The 27,628-nt window shown below is 43.8% G+C and overlaps 1 protein-coding gene across 5 annotated transcripts in view; it reads right to left on the reverse strand.

Moving 5' to 3' along the window:
* Positions 1–10,744: 10,744 nt before the first annotated feature.
* LOC124015509 (axin-1-like) overlaps positions 10,745–27,628 on the reverse strand; it is a 32,987-nt gene continuing 16,103 nt past the window's right edge. For 4 of the 5 annotated variants that reach the window (XM_046330761.1, XM_046330758.1, XM_046330760.1 and 1 more), the window contains 8 exons: positions 24,792–24,938; positions 23,386–23,482; positions 19,597–19,734; positions 16,580–17,136; positions 16,257–16,415; positions 15,861–16,112; positions 13,789–13,938; positions 10,745–13,529 (listed from right to left, as the gene is read on the reverse strand). In XM_046330761.1, coding sequence (XP_046186717.1) covers positions 13,409–13,529; positions 13,789–13,938; positions 15,861–16,112; positions 16,257–16,415; positions 16,580–17,136; positions 19,597–19,734; positions 23,386–23,482; positions 24,792–24,938 — 1,621 coding nt within the window. In that variant the 3' untranslated portion in view covers positions 10,745–13,408. The remainder of the gene's footprint in view (positions 13,530–13,788; positions 13,939–15,860; positions 16,113–16,256; positions 16,416–16,579; positions 17,137–19,596; positions 19,735–23,385; positions 23,483–24,791; positions 24,939–27,628) is intronic. The other variant, XM_046330762.1, reaches the window with a different exon arrangement.

Raw genomic sequence — 27,628 nt, forward strand, 5'->3', positions numbered from 1 at the left:
CATGGCTGGCTGAAGGACGGAGCTTGAAGAATGTGCTTAGGCTTAAAATGCTGCCAAGTGTGCCTACGGACCCTTAAAGGAAATACAGTATACTTAACCCCTACTTGCTGATAGTGGTGCTGTGAGTCCCTCTTGACTATCAAATATCTAGAATATTGAAAACATTAATAGGCAAGGTTGGCATGGACAGATCAGCTATTAAAGGGAAATCAATGGTTGGGTCAAGAGTGGGTAATGCCAGGGAGTTGGATATATGGCTTGAGATTGACAAAGCACAGGCTAATCTAAGGACCGTGAGGAATTATCTTAGAATGAGGAATTAGAATACTAGAATACTAGGTCATGAACCTCCTTATGATGATATAAAAGGTCAGACATTTTGGCAAGGGAGTTGTGAAGCCATTGGTCAGCCAGTGCTGTAATAAGATGCTATGTAAAACAACTCATGTTTATTTGCTAGCTAGCCAGAAGGTTTAAGTGGAATGATTCCCCCCACCAAAAAATCTAATGACCTACATTCCATACAAACAATGGAGTCAATCCACAGCCATACACTGCTGAAATTAGTTGACAGGACTTAGAAAAGTTGTAAATGCAACAAGCATCAATTTTGTATCATAGTACACCACACAGCTTTTCAAGAAAACAAACATTGAGACATTTATAATGATATGACAATATTTTTGCTTGACAATAATTCTGTTGCACAATTTCTGATACATCGCATGCCCAGGGGTGTCACTTCGGTATGGCAAAGGATGGCAGTCGCCTTACCCTAGCTCAGCACCAACAATTTAAAATAGGCTACTAAAATAATTCCAATCCCGATTAAAAGGCAAATGCAGTTTAGCAGTAATAGTGGGCTGGTTTATGGACCATGCGGATAACTCGGAGCAGGACGGGAAGGTTGTTTGGCCGGCTAGCTGGCGTTAGGCCTATGGACAGCGCATTGACACAGCTCTGCAGTGAGTGAACCTTTCTCTCAAAGCAGTGCAGATCTGGAAGATGTCTCTAGATGGCTAGATAACTGCTGTTTGACTTGACATGAAACTAGACTTTTTGATCCCGGTGCTGAGCTAGTGCGCACAGCAGAGAATTGCTGTATGACGGGTTTGTAGAATGTTAAGTCTCCTGTCGACTGAGGTGAATGAAGTTACAGTCGCCAAGGTGATAATGGCTGGAGTAAATTTGGGTTGGGTTTTTTTTGTTCTCCAAAATGCCTTTTAGAGTTTTGAATTGTGTAGAGATGCAGTAAATGAGCTTGAACTTTATAAACCCCACCCCCTGCCATACCCTAGGTTTAGCTGAAATGACACCCCTGCACATGCCTTGCTTTTATTTCCCTGCATCAGTAAAAGAAGGAATGGATCACCTATGCCTCTACTGCCATTCATTCCAATTAGACTGGTTTGGATTTCTGACTGACCACAATGGCTGCCATTTTCATACCATTCTGGAACTTTGAGGGTTTATAACATAGCTCCTCTAGTAATTTAATCGGATCTTTATAATAATAATAATAGCACTTTTCGTACAGATTCTCATTCACACACAAAAAAAAGAGGTCAGGGAGCTGGTCTTCCACAGCTGGATGATAATGCAGTTCTGTACAGGAGAAGCTTGAGTCAAGCTGGTGTCGATGGGCCAGCTAGGGAGTAAGATTATTCAGACAGGCAGGAGCTATTCATCACAGCGACTCCTCCTCCGCGGTCGGAACAGATTCACCACTGAAAAGTGTAGCACCCACCTGGGTGATACTTCGTCAGCTATAAGCGCCTTAGAGACCACACGTCAGCAGTAATCAGCAACAGTCTCCCACAAGGCGAGCCTCTGCCATCCCCTCACGGTCCTTCCAGAAACCTGGGCAGGTGGAACAAACAGCCGGTGCATCATTGACATTTAGATTAGCCAGCTAAGGTTAGCTAGCTAGCTATAGCTAAGTAAACAGATTTGCCATAGTCAATCCTGTAAATCCATGGGTTAACACCAGATATTGTAGCTCAAGGTTATCAACCACCCCCCAAATATATATATATAAAAAAAAACATTCTTCAAAAATCACAACAGTAGATGCAATATTGACAGAGCTCTCCGTTGTACAAGGCCTTGGATTCATCTCGGCATTATCCTGCCATCGCTTTGAAACGTATTCTTGTTTAAAGAGAATTGAAAAGAGTTGCGTTCGTAGCTGTATTTTCTCTATTTTATATGGTGAAGGCTGCAGTCTTCACAGGGAGTACGAGTTACTTACAGGTCCACAAATCAATGATTATGCATTTTTTATGCTGCATGTGGTCTTTCCCTTTCACCTCTGAGCAAGATACCAGTGTAGGATTACTGTATACTGAGGACAACAAATGGGCTGATAAAAAAATTCTTTAAGGAATACTTAGGATAGGATAAAGTAATCCTTCTCACCCCCCCTCCCCCCCTTAAAATATTTAGATGCACTATTGTAAAGTGGCTGTTCCACTGGATGTCATAAGGTGAATGCACCAATTTGTAAGTCGCTCTGGATAAGAGCGTCTGCTAAATGACTTAAATGTAAATGTAAAATAAAAATCTAGTCACAGATTAGAATTTTGAGCAGATGTTACATTTTATATATACATTTGCAAAGAAACCCAGATGAATGCAGTTTACGGCTGGAGTATCAATGTTTTAGACAAGCAGAATTTTGGATAATGTTCACTTTTCCCAATTCTCCACTTGACATGTTTTACTGTTCATTTTTCGCCTAGACATGGCTGTGACATCCCAAAGCCCTTGATGTCTTTCTGTCTGGATCTCTAAGCACTGTGAAAATCAAAGGCAGCGGCATGGTGAGGAAAATACACACACACACACACACACACACACGCAAAATGAATGAATGCATTCTACAGACAACAGGCTGGAAGCCATATCTATACATTTCTGATGAACGCGAGGAAAGGCCTCAATGGGGATCCACACAAAATAAAATCTGAAAAGTGAAAAGTATGCATTAGTATGCTTTACCATAACGCCGCTATTTACATATGAAGGCCACATGCAGTATACAGCATATAAAGGCTGTGTAGTATAATTGACCTCCATATGATTTCTAGAGTATTGTTTGGTCTCAAACAAACACGTAACAAAAACACAGGGTTGAAACCCAAACAAAAGAGCGAGGAGTACCTTGAATAAATAACACACGCACACAATGATTAACACACAGACCCGTAATCATCTGCGCAATCCACAAGGGCACGAAAGCCCAAAACACACAGCACAGCTACTCACATGCACCAACGGACATTGTAAAATAATCGATAAGACCATGGAAACCAAAGGGCACATATATACAAATATGAATCACGGCATCGGACGGGCCAGTTGTAGCTGCTGAAGTTGCGTCGTCGGACGGACCCGTTGTGGTGACGTCAGACGACCCAGTTGCAGCTGCCAAAGTTGCGGCGGCGCCGGACAGACCAGTTGCAGCGTCGTTGACGGGCCATTCCCGCTGTCTCCCTCAATGGTCGATTATTCTGTCACGTTGGTAACAATGATTCAGGAGACAGACGCAGGAATACTATAGGGTTTTTTATTCAGCCCAAATTAAGGTATGCCATGTAAAGGCCAGCAGCATACCACCCTGTATACTGCTGGCTTGCTTCTGAAGCTAAGCAGGGTTGGTCCTGGTCAGTTCCTGGATGGGAGACCAGATGCTGCTGCTGGAAGTGGTGTTGGAGGGCCAGTAGGAGGCACTCTTTCCTCTGGCCTAAAAAAATATCCCAATGCACCAGGGCAGTGATCTGACTGTCAAACCATCATGGTCACCTAATAATCCCCAGTTTTCAAATGGCTCATTCATTCCTCTCCCCTCTAACTATTCCCCAGGTTGTTGCTGCAAATGAGAACGTGTTCTCAGTCAACTTACCTGGTAACATAACAGACAAATAAAATAATTCAAAAGGCATGGGGACTTCCACTGAAGGTGGCTCCTGTTCGGTCGTTGTCACCAGTCTACTAGCTGCCACTGATCCCTTTTTCTTTTCTGTTAGTTTTGTCTTGATTGTTTTCACCTGTTTCTTATCTTGGTTCATCAATGGTCTATTTAAACTTCCAGTGCCCGCCTGCTTTTGTGCGGGCTTATTCCTACTGTCAGTGGTGAAGTTGTTTTTCTCCTGGGTAATATGTTGTATGTTATTTCCTGGTTTTTGGAGACAAACCTGATTTATGGTCATTGCCTGATTGTTGACTAGACCAAGCGAAATAAACGCATCCATTGGAAGTATTGCTCTCTGCGCCTGACTCTACACCCACCATTCCTAGAATTCCGTGACAGGGACGAAGACCAAACAAACACGTAACAAAACACAGGGTTGAAACCCAAACAAAAGAGCGAGGAGTAGCTCAAATGAATAACACAAGCGCACGATGATTATCACAGAGGACGAGACCCGTAATCATCTACGCAATCCACAAGGGCAGGAAAGCCCGAAACACAGCACAGCTACTCACACGCGCCAACGGACACTGTAACGACAATCGATAGCACCATGGTGAACAAAGGGCACTTTTTATACAAATACTAATCAGTGTGAATAGGGGACAGGTGTGCGTGATGAAAGTTCCCGGAGGGATCCATGACAAGTACATTCAAGACAGACTATGATATAAGAACAGAAAACATCTCTATATCTATAGAAACACTGGCTACGCATTAAGGAGCAAGACTGAAAACCAGAGCTTTGAGAGTAAAAATGTTGAAGCCATTCTGTGTGCCACATGGGAATATCCCAAGGAAGAAATGAAAATGAGAGGAGATAGATGGGGTAAAAGAAGATAGCTCTTGAAGTTCAGTATCCTGAAGCAGAAAAGTGTGGTGAGGGCTGAGATGGAGGGGAAATGAAGCATGGAGAGCATTGGAATACTGCAGCTCAAGTGCTGAGGGATTGAAGAGAAAGAGAGTGAGAGCGAGGACGAGAGAGAGAGTGATAACAGCTCAATCAATATTCTACAGTGGTTTCAAGATTGAAAAGGGATACCATGCGCACTAAAAAAAAGAACAGCAAAAAATGAAACAAAGCAAAAGGTGTAAGAGGCCTGGATGTGACACTTCATCAGATTACAAACATTACCCCTAAACATCCAAATATGGCAACATCAGTGCGAAAGATAATGTGGAACGAAGAGGGCAAAATTCTTAGCACTCGCAACCCTTGACGAGTACTCAAACACACCTGTGGTTTAGATGCTGAGGTCTGGATGAAAGCAAAGGAGTAGTCTTGATTCTGTATCGCTTCAATAGCCTGCAGCAGCTAAGACTGATACAGCAGCAGCTAGGACTGCGGGAGTGATCAGAAAACCAAATAGTCTGAAACAAAGTGATGGCCATCACTGTATGAAAAACATAGTGGAGGTGAAATGTCAGTCACAGCCATCACTTCCATCACTAATGACATCCAGTGACTAAAGCCCTTTTGATGTGATATGTTGGTTTATAACACAATTATAAATGTTTTACATGACCTCTCTAAGAATCGATGGATCCCTGAGAATATCTGACTCAACTTCGATCCGATCCCCGATATTACGAGGGACCTGATTTCATAGACCAGTGTTTCCAAGGGCTACAACAAAACTGTATACTGCTGGGGGTACTCGATGACCAGGGTTGGGAAACACTGTCACAGACCTTCCACAAATTGCTTTCTTTATTAAAACCTCTCTAGGGTATGTGGGACGCTAGCGTCCCACCTGGCCAACATCCAGTGAGATTGCAGAGCGCCAAATTCAAATACAGAAATACTCCTTGTAAAAATTCAGAAAAGATACAACTATTTTACATAGGTTTAAAAATTAACTTCTTGTGAATCCAACCACGGTGTCAGATTTTTAAAATGCTTTACGGCGAAAGCATACCTTACAATTATTTGAGAACATAGCCCAGCAGACAAATCATTACAAACAGTAACCAGCCAAGTAGAAGAGTTACACAAGTCAAAAATAGAGATCAAATTAATCACTTACCTTTGATGATCTTCATATGGTTGCACTCAGAAGACATTCATTTATTCAATAAATGTTCCTTTTTTCAATAAAGTATCTCTTTATATCTGAAAACCTCCGTTTTGTTTGCGCGTTTTCTTTAGTAATCCACTGGCTCAAACGCAGTCACAACAGGCAGACAAAAAATCCAAATGGCATCCGTAAAGTTTTTAGAAACATGTCAAACGATGTTTATATTCAATCCTTAAGTTGTTTTTAGCCTAAATAATCGATAATATTTAAACCGGACAATAACGTCTTCACTATAAAAGGTAAACAAGAAAGGCACTCTCTTGGCCGCGCGCATGAAAAAGCTCTGTGACACGGCAGGGTCCACTCATTCAGACTGCTCTTACTCCCTCATTTTTCAGAATACAAGCCAGTCTAAAGACTGTTGACATCTAGTGGAAGGCATAGGAAATGCAATTTAAGTCCTAAGTCAATGGATACTGTAATGGCATTGAATAGAAAACTACAACAAACAAAAAAATCCTACTTCCTGAATGGATTTTTCTCAGGTTTTCGGCCTGCCAAATCAGTTATGTTATACTCACAGACATTATTTTAACAGTTTTGGAAACTGGGTGTTTTCTATCCAGATCTAATTATATGCATATCCTATCTTCTGGGCCTGAGTAGAAGGCCGTTTAATTTGGGCACGCTTTTCATCCAAAATTCCAAATGCTGCCCCCTACCCTCATGATGTATCCAGGACACCAGTGGTGTTTTTAATTGATTTGACATTTCTCAAGCTGTGAGAAATGTGTGATATGCCGGTGTGCTGCACTTTGAACATAGTATCCTGAACTGAGAGTGTTCTGGTCGAATGAATATACAACAAAAGCTTAACAAGTTCATACTATTTGATTTAGGATTCCTTTTCATCAAGGCAGGTCCTACAGGCCCTAGTTTTGGCGCACCTGAGGGAACACACCTAATGTATTGTGAAAAGTGTTATGTAATATTTGTTATTGTATATAACTGCCTTAATGTTGCTGGAGCCCAGGAATCCACAATAAACACAAATACAACAATTCATGTTACAAGTCTCGTAAGTGGGGAGGAAATGAAGGGGCTGAGCTGAGTCACATGAAGACGTTTCTCACAACAATTAACACAACCCCATGCAGTGGGAAAATATACAGCAGAAAATAGCTCAACTGAACCTACTGTTACTATGGCCTAGTTAGAAAAGATGCATGTTGCAATTCGTTTGACACATCCATTGTGTTATTGACTGGTTTGACCACATGGAAGTGGGCTCACGGTCTGCCCGTTTACAATGTGGTTTCATCAACGCTGTTTTTCACACCAGCACAGAACCTGACTGACATTTCTTCATTCCTTTGCCCACTTCTCTGTCGTCATATCCATGGTACATGGAACACAGTTCGTAGACAGTTTTTTACTGACACCTATATGATGATTATCCTACCTACATCATTGGCCTGGTTCTATTTAGCTGCCCACAAACTTTAAGCAGAATATGTCATAAACAACAAGTACTGTAATGGTGCATTTTCTACACGAGGGACATCCTGTATGTGCTGCTGGCTGCGCATTCCTCTCGGCCATGCACGATGAATTGACTGAGTCTAATTAGGCATACTGTTTCTGTTGGGTGGGAGTAACATGCCCAGCTGCTTTTTTACATGTGCTTTAGACTCCAGTGATTATCAACACTGGATACACCCCCACACACAGCAACGGCGACTATATAACTGTCTGAATGTAGAATGGGAGTCCTGGCACAGTCTAACGAAAAGCAATAATTGATTCGAGGGGAGCACATCTTCACCCTGGTATCTTGATGGGGGCCATATTGACGTTTACCTCTAAAGGATGTATCGTGATTAAATAAAATATGAGTGTTTAGATTTGGTTACCATGGGGATTTTAGACTCAGGTTCAGTGGGATTTATTGACTGCTGTGCTGCAATCTAAAACGTGTATAAATTAGTCAGCAATACAAGGACTGCATGCAATTAAAATGCAGTCTGTTTCTCACACACTGCTCCCAGTCAATACATGTTTCTCCGTCAGAACATTGCCTACTTGGGTGTTACACACAAAGGACATGTTCCATTTATAGGTCTATGACCCTGTAAAGTACACGAGGCAGTGTGGAAGGTTATGCATGAAAGGACTTGGACTGGCATTTACCTTCCGCTAGCCTGGGACATTGGACAATAGTGACCTGACAGGCTGACATTCATTTCTGACTTTTGATGTACAGTCCAGTGCAGGTCTCCATACTAAGCACAGCATGTACAATGTGTACAATGACGTACTGATATAGCTGTATCTGAAGTCACCAGCCTAGCCAACGCTTCAGTGTGGCCTTTCTTTAGGTACAGGAAGTGCATGTCAGTGCATGTTCATGCTTTAAGCAGGTGCATCCTGCCGCTTGTGTGCATGTGTCAAGACAATGAAGAACACTATGGTCTGACAAAACGCAGTAGACTTACACTAGTCCATGGTAAAGAACCGAGGATGCTGGAAAAGGACATAACAGCATCATACAAAGCGAGTCATCAACAGGGATGGTGTGAAGAGAGATCAAACCGGCTTGGGAAGTACACAGAGTCTCCATCAGAAGTGAGAAGAAATGCACGCGTCCGATCATTACAGACAACCTCCAATTGATGTTCATTGCAAAAGGGTGCGAAGAGCAAAGTTTTTGCAAAAACAACAGTATATTTATATATATATCTTGGAGCCGTGGCAACCACTAATGAAGGCCTATTTCTTTTGATTTGGTCTGGCTAGTTTTAGGCACTGTTGGAGAACACACTAATGATCTGACTTTTTCAATTAAGCTGCTTGCTTCTCTAAACGGAGCCCAACATTGTGTTCCAGAATTAATTACAAGTCTATTTGAGCTGGGGGCCTGTTGGGATGAAACAGCAGGGGCCTCATGGTACTGCTATTGGATTGGAAAGAAGTGAGTGAGAACACAATTAACCGACAGACTGCTAGCAGCAGTGTTGTTAACCCTTGTCTGGGACTAAGCCTCAAACTAGGGATTGGAAGACAAAGGAAGATATTTCTGAGCAGTAACAGTAGCTAATGTGCAGATACATGAAGAGCTCTTTATAAGGAGATTGCTCGATGCCTAATCACCCACACGGCAGGGAGACTTGAAGAGTGTCATTGAAGGTTGATGGAGAACGTCCTACGAAATGCACTAATCAGTTTCGATCTTAAAACCCTGTCATTTCTGAGAACACTTGTTTTAAATGTAACGGTGCTTCCGCTTTATACAAACGTCCAGCATTTCCACAAACCATCTTAACTTAATAACATGTATTCACATACAAACCCACCTTGCATGTACTTGAATCTGACTCTTATCACAACGTGATCCCTTCGTAAGTCTACATCAAAGTGAATCAATCAAGTCTGTCATTCGTTAAATGTTAGCGCTTACGTCTGACTTGTGTCTGTATGCGCAGGGGCCAGGTTGACCTCTAAAAGGTCGTTGGGGTACAAAGCTAACATATGCAATTGTTTTAGATGGTCATACCATAGATCATTTAGCTATTTGATTTGGAATTTTACGACCCCTTTCGGTATCCCCCAAAAATATATACTATAGCCTATAGAAATGCATTGAATGGCACAATCATAAATGTACAAAAAAAAAGTCATCATAAGGAATAAGGCTTTGAAGTGTCTGTCCTATATCTAGGAGATATAAGAAAGCTCCGGATTTGTTTTCTTCTCACATAATTAAACCCCATATTTTTGGGACACAAATCTACCTCCATACTTCCATTCATTTGTATGGGTTATCTTCAGACTAGTCCCGTGACACTTGTGGGGGGGTCATAGTTTGCAGGCCAAACCGTAGCTCAACTGCATTCCACCGCAGATGCGGAAGGCCGACACAGGCGCAATCATTGGATTGAGATTCAGCCCATGCAAACTGTTACCTCGAGCTTAATTTTACGGATTTGGATGGGGATTTTTTTTAAATGGTGTTACTTAGATTGACTCGCGGGTGTCAATAGACAGTTAAGGATTGTTAACTGACAAGAGTGAACTGCAAAATCTTCCTTTGTAGTTAGACTTCAAACTTGATTCAAACTCATTAACAAAAAAAAGCAAAGCTGTTCTAATACAATCCACAACAAGAGTCGATCAAGAGTTTGATTCTGATTCTCAAGATTTGATTCTGTAGTAATGTTCCAATTAATCACCTCGATCTGGAAGCCTGAACCGTTATTCAGACAACAGCCACACTCTCCAAAGTTCACCTCCAGGACCATTATCAAAGGCTTTGTCTGAAACTGCTGTCATCTCAGCCAGGTTTGAGAATCTACTCCTCACACGAGCAAATGATTCTCTCACTCTGCTGGTCATGGACTGCAGTACTAGGTAGGTTACAGGCCTGATTTAGGTGTCCTATTCTAGAGCCAATATTCTATAAGAGGTTCCCAGTGGTCAAGCAGTAGAACACTTGAGGTGCAGGTACCAGTACGGGTGAGAACCAGCCCACTTCAAGCAACGCTCACAATGCCAGCGGATCAAGACTGCCACCTTCAGTTGAAGCTGTGCCAGTCAAACACTGCAGATGTTTTGTTTATTGTAACTCTACTTTGTGGGTAACACATTATAGTGAAGTATAGTTTAATAGGATATTAAGTATTTCATAAAGTGTTGTTAGTTTATAGTGTTAAAGTGTTAGTTTTAAAATCAGTTAACACATTTGAATGACTACAGGTAATGGAGAAGTTCAGGTTTATTACATGTATTCATTGTTGAAGTACCTTTAAATGATAACCGCACAACTCAGCACTAAGAAACAGGTCCGGGGTATTGAATATCTCCTAAAGTGAATTGCTGGTTGATGACATGTACAAATTATTATTATTATATTTTTTACATATTTACACAAAACGTTTCTATCCAAAGTGAGATGTGACATAGGAAACAGTTGAACAGAACATGGTTTGTAAGACGCTAAATAAAAATATAAAAGCAAGGCCTTGGTAACACTTGAGAATCACATAGCGGATGACATGAGAGGATGGCAATAAAAGGCACTCTGTGATGGTCTTTATATACATTTCATTGACCATGAGTGGGGGGGGAGTTCACTTTGGGGCTTTCACAGTAAGAATCACTGCCCTCCATTGGTAATACATACAGACAGTGAACATCTAATAATAATTATAACAAGTGAGACAAATTCTACATTGTAGCGTGACAGATGATGGCTGAGTACCAATATTGTCAAAGATCATGGAGTAAATGCCTCTCGCTATAAAACCATAAAGTACGGTTATTCAAATCTTTAAACGGGAACAATAGAGGGTTGTCCACTACGTATGTTAACTTTATACAGATTCTTAAAAAATATCCAACTAAATAAATACAAAAACAGCATCTCAGAAAAGGAGATTGTCCTCTTATACGTGGTGTTGATACAGAACAACACCCAGCAATACAGCACTCTGATGAAAAAGGTCCTTACCATCCTAATTCACAACTGTTGGCACATTCCGCCTTGCACTGACCCCCGGCACAACGCCCAGGAACAGGGCTCTCCAACCCCGTTCCTGGACAGCTACCGTCCTGCAGGTTCCCTCCAACCCTAATCTAGCGCAAACGATTGTAGTCATTTGCTGAGTGATGAGCTGAATCAGGTTAGTTACAGCTGGGGTTGGATGGGAAACCTACATGGAGGGTAGCTCTCCAGGAACAGGGTTGGAGAGCCCTGCCCTAGACAATTGTACAAGAGAATTCCACTTCAACACAGGGATTTGGAGAATAATCAAAGAGTACCCATGTGAATGAGGGTAAATGAAGAAGAGATAAGGGGATGACAAACACATCGACTTCTACTGTTCTCTTTGGTGTATTGTGACCTATTAAAAAAAAAAAAAAAATAGATCATTCCATACTAAAGTTATTTCTAGAGACAATTTCTGCCAGGCACCAAATGTAGCTCTATAGAGCTATGAAAGGCTACAAGTCATTATTCAGCTGTATTTGTGATATATTTACTAGGTAAACATATACTATGTCCTTTCGTTGTCCAGTGTGAAACCATGGGGTCAGGAGCCTTTCTGGATGCATGTGAACACACATTAGACGATCAACACTATTGAGCGCGGTAGTTACTTTCGTGACAAACTTCCGCACACAGACCCTTTCTCGACACAGACACCCGTGTATGAACCTTCAGGAGACTTCTACTATGGGCTCTGGTCTTAAATGTCTAACAAAAGCTCTAGGCTGTAAATAGAATCTGGATCTGAACTGTCAGCAGCATGTACACACAAATGGTTGTGATTATCTCTGATCAAAGACGTTATTTTCTGCCCTGATCTGCTACGATTAAGGCCGAAATGTAGCAAAAATATAAGTTACTGAACATAGTGGGGATCAATTTAAGTTGGCAGACGTCTGCAGGTATGGGAATAATAATGTATTTAATGTGCATACATACGTACACTATGGGGAAAGTTAATAGACCTCAAGAGTACAGTACATTGGACACAGATCGAGCTACTGCTGGGGATGTCCCTTCCTAATTGAAAAACGCAAAACATGAAGGCAGAATCAGTTAAGGGCAACCTCAAGAAGGCAATCCTTTTTCATTTTGCGCCATTGACACTAATGCATAATACAATGATAAGTGCAGCACGATAACTCAATGCCACTTAACTTTAGAGGACTGGCAAGGTTGAGTGTTCCTATTAAAAGCACTTGGTAGAACATGGGGGCTGTGTAATAGTTCCTACAATACTTGAAAAACAGCCCTGTCAAAACACTTGGATCTCGTCGAATTGGAACAGCGCCACCGCTTTAATAGGATTAAAACGACCGCTTTTTCAAATATTTAAATAGATAATATAACACTTTATCGTTATGTTTTAAAAACAGACAATCTGTACACATCTGGTACCAACACATATAAAAATGACACGCTTATATTAGAAAGGATACCTTCTGATACGTCATATCAAAAATAATATGCTGCTTTAGTAAGCAGATCCATAGCATTTTTCTTCTAGTCAAATTGTACAATGCTACATTACATTACACTCAGAAAGACACTGAAGGAGAGAATGTCAGCTTTTTTTTGTTTGTTGTCCAATGCTTTCCTACTCTGCCTGCACAATGCAGTGGCACTGAGCAGATATGAAAGCCTTGGAGTCATAAGGGTCTACCACAGTGACCACTACGCACTCGTCTCCTCATTCTCTCATCCCTTCATCCATTCCCTCCTGTAGCGACTTACTCCGTACATTTTCTCCCCCTGCCAATCCTCCCTCTAATCAAACACTTTCTCTCCGTCTCTCTCAAGTGAACAGCTCATCCGTCGATAGCGCCATCGCAGGCCGACTTTGTGTACGTCTCCTTCCTCTCCACCTCCATGTCAGTCAATCTTTTCCACTTTCCCAATGATCTTGTCCTCAAAGACGGGCAGGACGGCGTCATCTTCGCGTACCTCTTCGAACACCACCCCAAAGTCATTGCTTACCTTCTTGAAAAAATACCTAGAGTCGGTTGGATAGAGAACAGTTGCTTGTTAGTTCAAGTTCATTGAAAAAGCGTGATTTATTATGCACCAAATTTACACAAGACAAAAAAAATTGACTTTGGAATGTGGTTCATCCTTTTCCAGATGACCAGAAACACAACAAAAATGTGATATTCAATTTCAAGGACTTCAGAGTTCAATAGACTAAAATGTTACATAACATCAAGCTGTAAATCTAGTTCCCTGTGCCTCACCAGGTAGAGTAGTGGCCTCACCTGTAGCTTCCTTTCTTAGTCAGCAGCTCTTTGAACTGGCCCAGCATGACCATGCGACCTTTGGCCGACGTCCTGTACGGGATGGGCTCCCCACAGAAGTAGTAGGCCACCGTAATGTTCTCACACACGGGCTTCTTCGTCACTTTATGTCTGCAAACGAACAAAGCAAGAGGTTCATTCAATTTGTCAGGTCAAGTTTTCCTTTCCAGAGGTATAATTTCCTCTCAGTCAGAATCTGATGTAAGAAAACAAGATTTCAAGTCACTCATCCTCCCTCTTTACAACGTAGAAATGTTTTGGCTGTGACAGCCACCAGAGTTGCTATGCAGTGAATGACTGTTTAGGGGGCGAAGCATAATCAACCAGGGGGGCCGGGAACCCCTAGTGGGGGGCCTTAGTTTGATTTCCAGAGGTCTGCCCAAAAAGGAGACAACCAATAAATTCAAAAATTTGTTTGACAAACAAATAAAAAATAAATCGGTTTCATGATTGGAATACTTCATGAGCCACAATGTGAGACTTTACAGCATTGATTTCCTCTAAAATGCTATCAAATTGAGCACTCCCGGTACAGGTAATATTGCCCTAAGGACCTTGTCCAGGGAAAGTATTCATTTATCAATCAGAGTTATTGGGGGTAATGTTGTTCCAGCAAGGAAATGCTCACAAGTTTAAATGAGATTGTGATGAAGAGGTGTTATGCCGAAATGCTACCAGCAGGGAGCAGGCTACTACAGTAAGTAGTGTTCCAACTGCATGCCCCTGGGCCTGTTGTTGGGTTTGATGGTGTGGGGTGAGGTGGTGGAGGCCCAGTGATAGGATGGGGTTGTAGAGGCCCAGGGGCTATGCCAGGATAGCCCAGCTTTCATCTGCTCCTTACTGCAGCCTATCCTGTCCCCCTACATCACTAAAAACTACGGGACATCAAACAAACAGCAGCTTCACACAGAGAACATCAAAGCTCTGCGTTCTCGCCCCACGCAGCTTACAGTACACGCCTCTCCCTAGCTGCTGCCTCCTACTACCTCCCTCCCTGTCTTCCAGTTCTATCTTCCCTATCTCTCTCCACTTAATGTCATTCTAACCCCTCTCGTCCCACCAGTGTGAAGCCGAAAGGTTTGATCATTCTCACGGTCATCCACTGTTTTCGCCCTCACCCTGCAGCTATGGATTACAGTCTGACTAAGAAATGGTTAAAGAGGCGAGACTGACTTTTCTCATCCCCACCTATATACGTAAGCAAATAATCAGATCAAAGATGAATTTCTAATTGACAAAAAACTAAACTACACACATATGTTATTGTACAGGAAACTACTACTAGATTATGGGGATACAAGTATTAATGCCAGTCATCAAACATATATGCCTCTGTTAAGCTCTATGGAGTCTAGTCATACAGACAGGCCTCTGCTTGGCTGTGCAGATACAGAGCAGTCAGGTCTGGATGCTGCTGGTGATAGACATGGAAGGAGGTGGGGTGCTGCTGTGACCAATGGGTTGGCTGTTAAGGGCTACTGGGGTACACCAGAGTGGACGTACTCGGACAGCTCCGTGTCAGAGACGGCAGGCACCACGCCGAGCGGCGGGAACAGGGCGGGCCTGGCGGCAGCGCGCCCCCCGCTGGGTCACTTCCATCACATACCTGAAGGACCCAACAACCCTGGGAGTTAGACACGGACCAGCCACAGGGCCACACCAACCAGGATACACACACCAGGGATCATGCACAGATGTGCAATGAAAACGGCAAACCAGGTCGGTCAGTGCATCACGCTACTCGGGGTTTGATCAGTGAGAAATGTGAAGGGGGGGGGGGGTAATATTTCATTCTTTAGAGGTCTGAGACCCCGTCGTGCCTCAGCTCACCCCAACATTTGCTGTTTCAGCACAAACATTACTTTTCGATAACATTATTCCTTTTTTCCTGTATTACCAAAAGGATGAGTTTGGTGATCCAGTCACATGGCTGCCACAATCACTACAACAATACAACGGATGGCTAGACATGACCTGAAGAACCAGGCTGTGACAGAAACATCTCCCTTCCTCCCCAGGTAACGCCGACTCACCTCTGTTTGGTCTGTAAGGTCCCAGTCTTCTTCTTCTCCTCCTCCAGTCTCCTCCTAGCCTCCTCCAGCTGGGTGAGGGGATTGGGGGCCGGGTTGGGGGGCATGGTGGGGTCCTGGATGAAGGGGTGTGACGGCTGCACATTGTTCCGCAGCTGGGCGCTGACCCACGGATGCACTGCCCCGGGACGCTCCACAGAGCTGGGCCGCGACACTTCGTGGCTCGACGGGGTCTTCTTGGACCCTGTGGTGCTCCTGGGAGACATCCTTGTCATTGTTTGACCCAAATGTACACGTACCCCCATAATACAGATCAGTGGTAATTCAAATGACTTGCATCACTGTGGTTGTACGTTACCGATTCCCTGCGCGGGGAAGACCCATAAAGCCGGAACTCACCCGTAGGGGCTCTTCTTGTTACGGACCGCCTCTCCCTCCATCATCCACTGGAGAATCTTCTGGTTCCTCTCCACGTCCTCCGGAGGCACGGGCACCTCAAAGGTCCGCACCTCCTCAGCCTTCTTAAACGGCCGCTTCGATAGCGTGCTACCTTTGCTACTACGGAAATTGCGTGATAAAAATGAGAATGACGTTAATGGCAAGTGTAAAAAAATAATAATAAAAAAATATATAAAAAAAGTATAATAAAAAACATCGGAGACATGGAAGAACTAAAAACATAATTCAAAGAGACATGAAGGGCTGTGTGTCTCTGTGTGTACCTGTAGCCCATAGGATCAATCGGGCTGGGGCCCATGCCGTCAGCATAGTTGCGAGACTTGGACCCATAGTTGTGCTGCTCCATCCCCCAGTGGAAGTTACCATTGACCCTCGTGGCTGCGTCAGCCTCCACCTGCTCTTTGGGCTTCCCTCCGGCCGGGTGGTGGATGTGGTGCACGTGTTTGTGGTGGTATTGCTGGCTGGCAGCTTCCCCCTTGGGCCCCTGCCGAGCTGGGTGTTTGCCCGGGCCTGTGGGCAGTGGCATCCCAGGTCCGGGCACCTTGCCACCTGCAGGGAAGCCGTCGGGTGAGCGGGACTTGGGAGAGTGGCGGCCGGTGCCCGGGGACTGGCAGCCGGGGGTCTTCATGACTCGCTGGACGTGGTCGTCCAGGATGCTCTCGGGGTTCTCCTCGTGGGCGTCAGGACGCAGCGCCAGGCCGTTGTAGCCAATGTCAGAGTAGCGGGGGTTGTTGTAGTGCTGTGGGTGGGCACCAGGGGGCAGTCTGTGACTGGAAAACGAGGTGGACGTGGAGATGTCTGCATCCTCACCCTCTTCCTCCTTCCAGAAAGAAAAATAAATGATCATTAAATATACTGCAGATGGTTACTACCCAACTCAACAGCAATACTACAAGTTGACATATCAGAGATCACGTCAGTATATAATACACAAATATATCCTACACATTAATTTGTGCTGTACATCGAGACATATCGCAATTACAACCCACATGTATGAGCTTCAGTGTCTGGTCATTTCCCAAGAAAATAAATGGAGCCCCAACTCACCACATTATGAAAGAACAACTGCTAAAGTCATTTCAAAAGGCAAAAGGCAATTTGTTCCAATCAGTCACACCAGCAGATGGCACACTTCCACGAGACCATGTGTTAACACGTGCCGTGGCATTATCACGGCTCTGCTGCAGAGGCAATGTTCTTCCTCTGTGGTGCAAAGCTATTTCGCTCTACATCATGTCTGCCAGCATAATCTTACCGCTCAATAGACCCTTGATTTTTACTACAATTAAATAGCTCGATATATTTCAAGCTATTATATTGCTATGTACTAGTTCCTAGACAAAGGTGCAGTCAGCCATAGTAACTAACTGTATGATGCGTACAGCCATAGTAACTAACTGTATGATGCATACAGCCATAGTAACTAACTGTATGATGCATACAGCCATAGTAACTAACTGTATGGCACGCACAGCCATAGTAACTAACTGTGTGACAAGTACAGCCATAGTAACTAACTGTTTGATGCATACAGCCATAGTAACTAACTGTATGGCACGCACAGCCATAGTAACTAACTGTGTGACAAGTACAGCCATAGTAACTAACTGTTTGGCATGCACAGCCATAGTAACTAACTGTATGATGCGTACAGCCATAGTAACTAACTGTGTGACAAGTACAGCCATAGTAACTAACTGTATGATGCGTACAGCCATAGTAACTAACTGTATGGCGCGCACAGCCATAGTAACTAACTGTATGATGCGTACAGCCATAGTAACTAACTGTATGGCGCGCACAGCCATAGTAACTAACTGTATGGCGCGCACAGCCTTAGTAACTAACTGTATGACACCTACAGCCATTTCACCAGGTCTGTCTCTATAACAAACTGAACTGCTAAGGATTTGTGGACTCGGTCTTCCACTCCCCTAACTAAAACACATCAGCCCCCATTGGCTCCTCACCGCCTCACCCTTCTCACACACCTTTGATGGCATTTCAACATGGGAATCAGTGGCAAATAACAGTGGGCAATTTATGTGGTGGAGGCTTTGATGCTCACTCCAGGTAGAGGAATCCTGGGCGGGAGCGAAGGACTTTTTGACGAGGGTCTGACTGGCGCGAGCAGATACTGGCCTGGCTCTCGGTCTCTGGCTCAGAGCAGCTGTGCAGGCCATTGCTCTGCACTCTCAGTTACCCTGTTCGTGCCAAAATGAGGCCAGATCCAGACCTGCTGAGCCCATCCTGCTAAAAGGCATCTACTAATGAATGTGATGTACTGAGTCCCTCTCACTCACTCTCACCTCAGGGAAGTGGAACGTACTGCTGCTATTGAACATGTAAATTATACATTAGGTGGGCCAATATTCAGAGCGTTGAAAAGTCAAGTGAAAAACGCCTATTAAGTTATCTCTCTCCGTGGCAACAATGCATTGATCCTAAAGGTTCTGTATAATTTACGACTAATTATTTCATCAGTCAACAGCAATATGACAGGCTATCCTGCTCTATTGACCCGTTCCTTTCAGACACTACTGAGGGAGTATGCCTAGACCGCATGTGACCTCTCCATCAATCAACATTGGATTGAGGCCACATTCAGAGAGATCAGGGTGTAAGTCTGTGGATGAACACCAGGTCAGAGAGCAGTGGAGAGGAATGGAAGGGGGGGGGGGTACTAGCTTATCTTTGATTTAGGTAAGAATATCAGTTAATAGAGTCACTATTTGACACTCCCGTCTGCCACCAGCTCTTAATAAAGAGAAACCTACTGTTCCATGATGGCGGCTCCTCTTACATATGGGCCAAACGACATAAAATATCTGCCTTGAGACTTAAGACCTGGCTCTGTGTAGCGAAAGAGATTCCATTTGCGGTGAGCGCAGGCATTTCTCCACGCTCCAACTGGCTTCAAACAAAGTCATTACAGTGCGCCAGGCTCAAAAGGGGCTCAGGCTGTCTACAGGTGTTCCGTCGGATGCCAGAGACAAAAAGGGATCCAGGATAACAGAGCCACACTTCTATCAATGATTCATGGTGGAATAATGTCGGTTTCCTTTGAATGAATCGACCCGGTCCTTTCAAACAACAGAGGTATTACAGTGCACCTTATGATAGACAACCAGACAAAACGGCCGTGGAGAACATGGTAAGAGGTTGTTAAGAGGATGATGGGGGGGGGGGAGGGGGGCGTACATAGTAGTATAGCGCCCCACCAGGGAGAGGGATCACACCGACAAGCACGGCGGTACTTCTGCGGACAACAACGTACCAGTCGGACTCTCTTCAGCCGCTCCTCCAGTTTCTCCTGGGCCTCCCTCTCCCTCAGCACCGCCTCCAGCCGGCTGATCAGATCCGCCGCAAACTTCTCCGGCTCCACGTGAATGTCCTTTGGTATCCGGTTGGTGCGCTAACAGAGGGGGGAAACACACAATATCCAGTTCATTTCAAATTGTACCGGTAGCCATTTGCCGATAACATCGTTGCCGTTTTCTCCGGGGGGGGGGGGGATAAACCCCGTTGCCACGACGCTGTTCTGTTGATAGAACAGAAGGGAGAAAATGAAAAAAAAAACGGGAGGAAAGACTTATCAAACACGTCTACAGTTTATCAGGGAAACGCTAACAGGGGACCTGTCATGGAAATGAACGTGCCAAAACAACAACCTCAAACCAAAGTCAAGAAGACTACTGCTTAGCAGCTAATGTGGTACCTACAAGGTCTGAGTCGACATGGTTTGAGGCTTTGAATAGGCGGATATAGGCTGCTTACGCAGGATGTATGATGCGAGACGCAGGCATTCAACATAGGGTACATGTCGCAGCGTGACACCGTGCCCCACTTGCCTAGATAAATAAAGGTTAACAGCGTCTGAGCTACACGCCACGTCTGGAAAAACACAGCGAAAGCCCACTGGTACACCACAGACCAGACTTCATCTCTAAAAAGGTGATTGTCCATTCAAAATAATCCCCATCATTTCATGTTTAATCACAGGCAGCAGAGTGAAGTACATTTTCATCAAAAGGAAGATGCTGGGAATATGCAGCTCTTAGCTGGTATTCCCAACACAACTCAAGCCTGTAAGGTGCATTGTTGTAGTAATCCAGCAAACAGAGATTAAAGTACATTCTGGGTATAGCCTAAATATTGTAGAGGGACGTTTTACTCAGGGCCCCACTGAAGCACACAGGATATGTCCACATGCTGATTACAAAGCCGGAGATTTCTCCAGCTCTGACTGCTATTTTCTCTTGGAATTTGGTTTCAGTTGGATTCATATTCATTTTACCCAACACAGACAAAGTTTTACACACAAACAGCCCAGAGTAGCTTTATGGCTGTTAGAAGACCTGGCTGTAGAAATTATTTCTCTACTGTGGCTATTACCCTCTATTAGCGATGAGTGTACACAGAGCGTACAAAACATTAGGAATTACCGTCCTAATATTGAGTTGCACCCCCTTTTGCCCTCAGAACAGCCTCAATTCATCAGGGCATTGACTACAAGGTGTCAAAGAGATCCACAGGGATGCTGGCCCATTTTGACCCCAATGCTTCACACAGTTGTGTCAAGTTGGCTGGATGTCCTTTGGGTGGAGGACCATTCTTGATACACAGAGGAAACTGTTAAGCGTGAAAAACCCAGCAGGGTTGCAGTTCCTGACCCAAACTGGTGTGCCTGGCACCTACGACCGTACCCTGTTCAAAGGCAATTCAATATTTGTCTTGCCCAGTCACCTTCTGAAGTGGCACATATACACAATCCACATAATCTATAGTCACCTTCATCTACACTGATTGAAGTGGGTTTAACAATGACCTCAACAAGGGTTGATCGCTTTCACCTGGATTCACCTGGTCATTCTGTCATGGAAAGAGAAGGTATTTCTAATGTTTTGTACACTCAGTGTATGCAGTGCATTCAGAAAGTATTCAGACCCCTTACTTTCTCCACATTTTGATACGTTAGAGTTGTTATAAAATGTATTAAATTTTTCTCATCAATCTACTCACAATACCCCATAATGACAAAGCAAAAACAGTTTTTCAGATTTTTATTTTTTATTTATTTTAAAAACTGAAATGTCACAGTTACATAAGTAAACAGACCCTTTACTCAGTACTATGTTGAAGCACCTTTGGCAGAGATTACAGCCTCGAGTCTTCTTGGGTATGACGCTACAAGCTTGGCACACCTGTATTTGGGGAGTTTCTCCCATTCTTCTCTGCATATCCTCTCAAGCTCTGCCAGGTTGGATGGGAAATGTCGCTGCACAGCTATTTCAGGTCTCTCCAGATGTTCGATCGGGTTCAAGTCAGGCTCTGGCTGGGCCACTCAAGGACATTCAGAGACTTGTCCCAAAGCCACTCCGGCGTTATCTTGGCGGTGTGCTTAGGGTCATTGTCCTGTTGGAAGGTGAACCTTCATCCAAGTCTGAGGTCCTGAACGCTCTGGAGCAGGTTTTCATCAAGGATCTCTCTGTACTTTGCTCCGTTCATCTTTCCCTCATTCCTGACTGGTTTCCCAGTCCCTGCCGCTGAAAAACATCCCCACATGATGCTGCAACCACCATGATTCACAGTAAGGATGGTGCCAGGTTTCCTCCAGATGTGACGATTGGCATTCAGGCCAAAGAGTTCAATCTTGGTTTCATCAGTCCAGAGAATGCTGTTTATCATGGTCTGAGCGTCCTTTAGGTGCCTTTTGGCAAACTCCAAGAAGGCCGTCATATGCCTTTTACTGAGGAGTGGCTTCCGTCTGGCCACTGTACCATAAGGCCTGATTAGTGGAGTGCTGCAGGGATGGTTGTCCTTCTGGAAGGTTCTCCCATCTCCAGAGGAACTCTGGAGCTCTGTCAGTGGCCATCGGGTTCTTGGTCACCTCCCTGACCAAGTCCCTTCTCCCCCAATTGCTCAGTTTGGCCAGGTCGCCAGCTCTCGGAAGAGTCTTGGTGGTTCCAAAATTCTTCCATTTTAGAATGGAGGCCACTGTGTTCTTGGGGATCTTCTATTCTACCAACATTTTTTGGTACCCTTCCCCAGATCTGTGCCTCGACACTATCCTGTCTCGGAGCTTTACGGACAATTCCTTCGACCTCATGGCTTGTTTTTTACTCTGACATGCACAACTGTGGGACTTTCTATAGACAGGTGTGTGCCTTTCCATATCAAATCAATAGAATTTACCACAGGTGGACTCCAATCAAATTGTAGAATCATCTCAAGGATGATCAATGGAAACAGGATGCACCTGAGCTCAAGTTCAAATCCCATAGCAAAGGGCCTGAATACTTATGTAAATAAAAGTATTTCAATTTTTAATACATTTGCAAAAATGTCATCATTATGTAGATTGATGAGGATAATTGTTTTATTTAATCCATGGAATGTCTGAATACTTTCCAAATGCACTGTACGTCTCTCCATTACCACTGCAGTATGTGTCAGGGACTAATCCATTATACAAAAATGGAACAATCGAGGACGAGACAGACAGCGTTTCCATTATTCTGCGATGCATAGCTCGTTTCTTTATTATTCTGTATTCTGTGTACCGAAAAACAGAAGTCGATGAAAAAAATATTTATATTCTACACAAAAACATAAATGCATCCTAATGTGAGGGAGAGAGTCTTGTTAAACAGGACTCTTGACTCCGAGGCCCAATTAGGATGGGAGTTCTCCTGTAGGGAGCTGCAGAGGCATGCAGGGAGGCGGGACTGCCACAGTGGAGAAACACTGCCGTCTGATGGGCTTCAACACAGACAGACAGCTGAGGGCGGGGGACAGCACCAGGCACAGTTTAGAAAGCACAAGCCTCACTATGAGCTATTCACACAACCTACACGGGCCCAGAGAGAGATGCAGTCAGGCATCTTACAAACGCAGGAAGGTGGAGAGATGGGAACATTTGAGAGAGACTGATGGTTCTAGAATACCAGGTTACAGCCATGTCAGCAGTCTTTGATGAGCGAGGGGGGTTCTTGCAGGTATGTGTACGTACTTGTTTGTGTAGGGGGGTGTATGTGTGTGTGCAGGTAAACCAAGGTTCACTTACAGGAATATGAGGTAGTGGCACACGGCCATTTGCTTTGGCACTTTCGTGCATCTCTCGTCGATGCTGTTTGCGATATTTGTATGGTGGTACCCCATCTCTGGAACAAAAACAAAAAGGACAATTTTACACACATATTCAAAACAAGAAAACTCATAGGTTACTTTGAAGCTGGTGTGGTCGCTGACACCAACACGAAGAACTGTTTTATCCCAAGTCTCAGTGGCCCTGCTGGGTTTGCCTCGTCTGTGCCAGGAGCTGTGGAACAAACAGCAGATAATGATGGCCTCTAATCTAACCTGCTTCAGACACACGTTTTTTGTCCTGCTGAGCAGCCTTTGATGATTCTTTAACATGCGTTCCCCCGTGCCATCTCCGAACTTACAGCACCTGTTCCGGTCTTCTCTGGCTTCCCTCTGCCAACACATCCTAGCTCGATTTACTCTAAAAGGAAACAAGTCTGCTTCCCGCTAAGGCGGAAGAAAGGGGATTGCTGCGCTAAATAACAGCTTGTGTCCAAAATGGGATCCTCCAAAGGTGCTGCTTATACATTTACCCTGAAACAAACCGTTGTCAGGCAATGTGGGTATGTCATATAAGACGTAGGCTATAACATTTGATTTTTTTTATTCATTGTGGGCCGACTCCTTTAACACAATTATGAGAGCCTGTCAAAATCTACTCAACCTTTTCCCGTCAATTCTCCACCATTTCCTCAGAATTCCGGGAAACTTGATTTAAAAAGGGTAACAGGTCCATGCCTTCAAATGACATACTTTGGCCCTGTCGTACCTCCCAGTTTATAGCTCTATAATTAGCATAAGTAATGACATTTAGCAGCGATCATTCGCGTGGGTAATGAACAGACGGCTGTTCTCTGAGGAGAGGAGCAGAGAGAGATGTGTTGCTGCTCCCAGTGACACACAGACAGACAGACATGCGGAAATGGCACCATGGCACCAGTCTGCGTGCAGCAGGAGGCACTACAGTCAGACTAGGGCCCTATTCATTCGGCACCAAACGGAAGAAAACATACTCAAAAAGAGGGACTACCTGAACTTGTTCAATGAGAAACCCGTTTCTGTTTTCTGTGGCAAAACATTTTGCTACTGTGTGCCCTAATGAATACGACCCAGGGAGAGCTCAGATATACTGATGGGTGAAATTGAAAATAACACACTCTCACTATTGTTTTCTATACCCACACACTCACATGTCATAAAATTGTTTGTGAAGGTCCTCATGCTGAATAGCAAGGAACAGGGAAGCTAACCTTCATTCTCGAAGGATATCTGCCCTTACTTCTGGTATGTACTATTACAGTTTGACCGATTGTGTGTGTGTGTGTGTGTGTGTGTGTGTGCACGCGTGTGAGTGGGAGGTGACGCGGAGGCTGTGCGAGTACGTACACACTGCTGTCGGTCAGGGAGAGTGTGTCTACATCGCTGGCACTGGACATGCTCTGCTGCTCGCTGTCGTTGGCGCTGGTGGCAGGGGCCATGGCGTAGCCCGTGTTGACATAGTACGGGTTGACAGGCTCCCGCCACGGCACGCGTCTGGAAGAAATGCCAACATTCAGAGAGACAGCATTAAGGCAAAGTCATTGGCAATACATAGCACGTGATATAACACAATCAACGATGTGTATTAGCACCATTAAACAATAGAGTCAGGTTCACATGAGACACACGCAAGTACATTTCACGAAGAGTATTGCCCTGTATTATCATAGCATTAAAAGGGAAGGACGTTGTTAGTTGCTCTGGATAAGAGCCGATAAGAACTGAGTGACAATGTACATGTCATTTAGATTTAAAACAAAAGGAACATTTCCAAATAAGACTACTGTGTAGTATCTCTGTAGTAATACACGCCTTTCACACCAAACCACCCACATTGACATACTGAATATCCTTCAGGGGGTTTCTAAGGGTAGGTACAGTAGAGATGCTGATTTAACTCTTATTGGAGGCCTCGCATCACCACAGCCTCCATCGTTGACTCAACCTCCCTCAACTGCTCCCTTCACGTGCATTATAGATCTGGGTAGGCCTCTGTTCTCTTCATCTTTAAACTGAAAAAGATCCCTAAAGTGGTCCGTGCGTGGTCCCTTCCCTGGGAACTCTGAAGCTCTCAGTCTTACCAGAGACCAAACCAAAACCCAGGCTACTTCTGACTGGCTATCAGTCAGCCCATATTCTAGCCCAAACAAAGAGAAAGAAAATCTTTTGCGAAGTGGTAAATCAGTTTGGGATTAAGAGAAGAATGGAGAGTGGTTGAAGAATGTCTTTTCGTTCTACATTCTGTACGTAAAGGGATGAGATTCTAATATGTCTAGAGATGACAAATTACAATTGGTTCTCTTTGAGAAGCAATGGCAGTCGTAACGGAAGATGGCATGTGTGTCATAACTAGACTGCCAATCTATCGAATAAAATGACGATATAAACTAGATTTCCATGCGGATATTCCTAAATCCACAAAGTGAACACGCGCATTTTCCCACCAGTGGTGTTTCCACCAAGCTGAATAGTCACGGATATGTCATTTTAAAAATCAGCGCATGATGACGTAGTGCACACAAAAAAAACGCAATTTTCAGCTTCCCGAATAAAATGTCAATGTTTAACGTGATTCCCGTCGCATTTTCAACTCTACCGACAGTTTCGCCACAAAAACGTTTTGCGTTAAATAGCTAAATGTGACTAGTCTGGTCTTGATGCTTTAGCCAACATCGAGTAGGCTCTGCGGTAGGCTAGTCTACATGATGATATCACAGAGAACAGCTTTTTTATTTTGTCAAAACGGCAGTCAAAGCATCGATCAAAGTCACCAGAATAAGACCCTCGACATTTATTGGAAAGGAGCATCAAGATCACCGTGCACTTTCACCGCCCTGTGAAGTTCATCGTAACTTATTTCCTTTGTAGCCTAATAAAAAGTGTGTTGTCTCCTGAGTCGTAGCGGGAGGAACACACACACACACACACACACACCATGTGAACGAGTGACTCCAAGTTTACTTCGATATGATGGCTATTACATATTTGCACATAAAGGCATTTCCACCACCATTTCTCACATAATAACATTTTACCGAAACAAAAAGATCCCACCATGTCAAACTAACAACGTATCTGTCAGCGTTTAGAAAATTGTACTGAAACTTCCTGTTTCCATCACAGCTGTTATTTGATTTTTTTTTATACTGTATGACTTTACTCACATACAATGTATGGATGGAAACGTGGTTATTGGCTATAAATGACAGGACCGAGGCTAGTGGTACTGCCGTCACATTCAGACAGGATCATATCAAGGCGATGTTCAACTATTCGGCAAAGAGCAATAAAAGTGAGAGACTATTCCTCGACAATCCCGGAGGCAAATTTCCCCCAGAGAAAAAAAAAACAAGACAGAAACGTGCCTCACTTCCTATTCAACATAACATGGAAATAAATACAGGTCTAATCTTCGTAAAGAACAGGTGTATAGTCATGCTTTCTGAACAGAGTCCTGTCCATCAACCATAAGTCCTATCCGCTTTTATCACTGGAAAAGAGATTACAGTTGAATACTAAAGCACTCTAGTCATTAAATGATGCTTATGGCCTTTTTACATTTTCGGTCCATAAGCACCGTCAGCAGTAAGCCATTACATAATCTGCCCTTCAAAAGGAAGTCTACTGAATTACCCATGGCGAACACGCATGACATTTGCTTTCAGCTTACAACCCAAATCTAACAAAAACATGAAATGTCATAACGTGAACAACTAAGAAAAGAAGGGAAAAAGCTCAGATAAGTACTTCATTTGGAATAGTCAGCAATTTTGCGAAAAAAAAGTGAGTTTCCATTGAAGTCAAAAATGACTCAATATAAAAAGTTAAATAAAAAAGTTGAGTAGTAAAAAAAAAAATCAATTCACTTCTCAAAACAGAGACTCTGAGGAGAACACTTCTTTGCTCCGGATGCTCTAAAAAAAACTGCTTTGAGGAACAAAACCCACACCATGACGGCATCCCTCATGCTACATTTATCAAACAAAAACAAGTCCAACCAATACGAGCCGTCAAACGCATAGAAATGTACATTTTGTGGCTGCGGTGCAACGTGGTTGTGGATAACGACAACGTTATATGGCCAAGGTTTCAAATGAGTGGGATTCATTTACAGGAAGGACCGTTACGAGAGGAAATGCAACTGAAAGGGGCAGCTGCAGGAGGCCACAGTGTTTTAAGGAGTG

The sequence above is a fragment of the Oncorhynchus gorbuscha genome, linkage group LG26 (assembly GCF_021184085.1).
Source record: "Oncorhynchus gorbuscha isolate QuinsamMale2020 ecotype Even-year linkage group LG26, OgorEven_v1.0, whole genome shotgun sequence".
NCBI classification, from domain to species: Eukaryota; Metazoa; Chordata; class Actinopteri; order Salmoniformes; family Salmonidae; genus Oncorhynchus; species Oncorhynchus gorbuscha.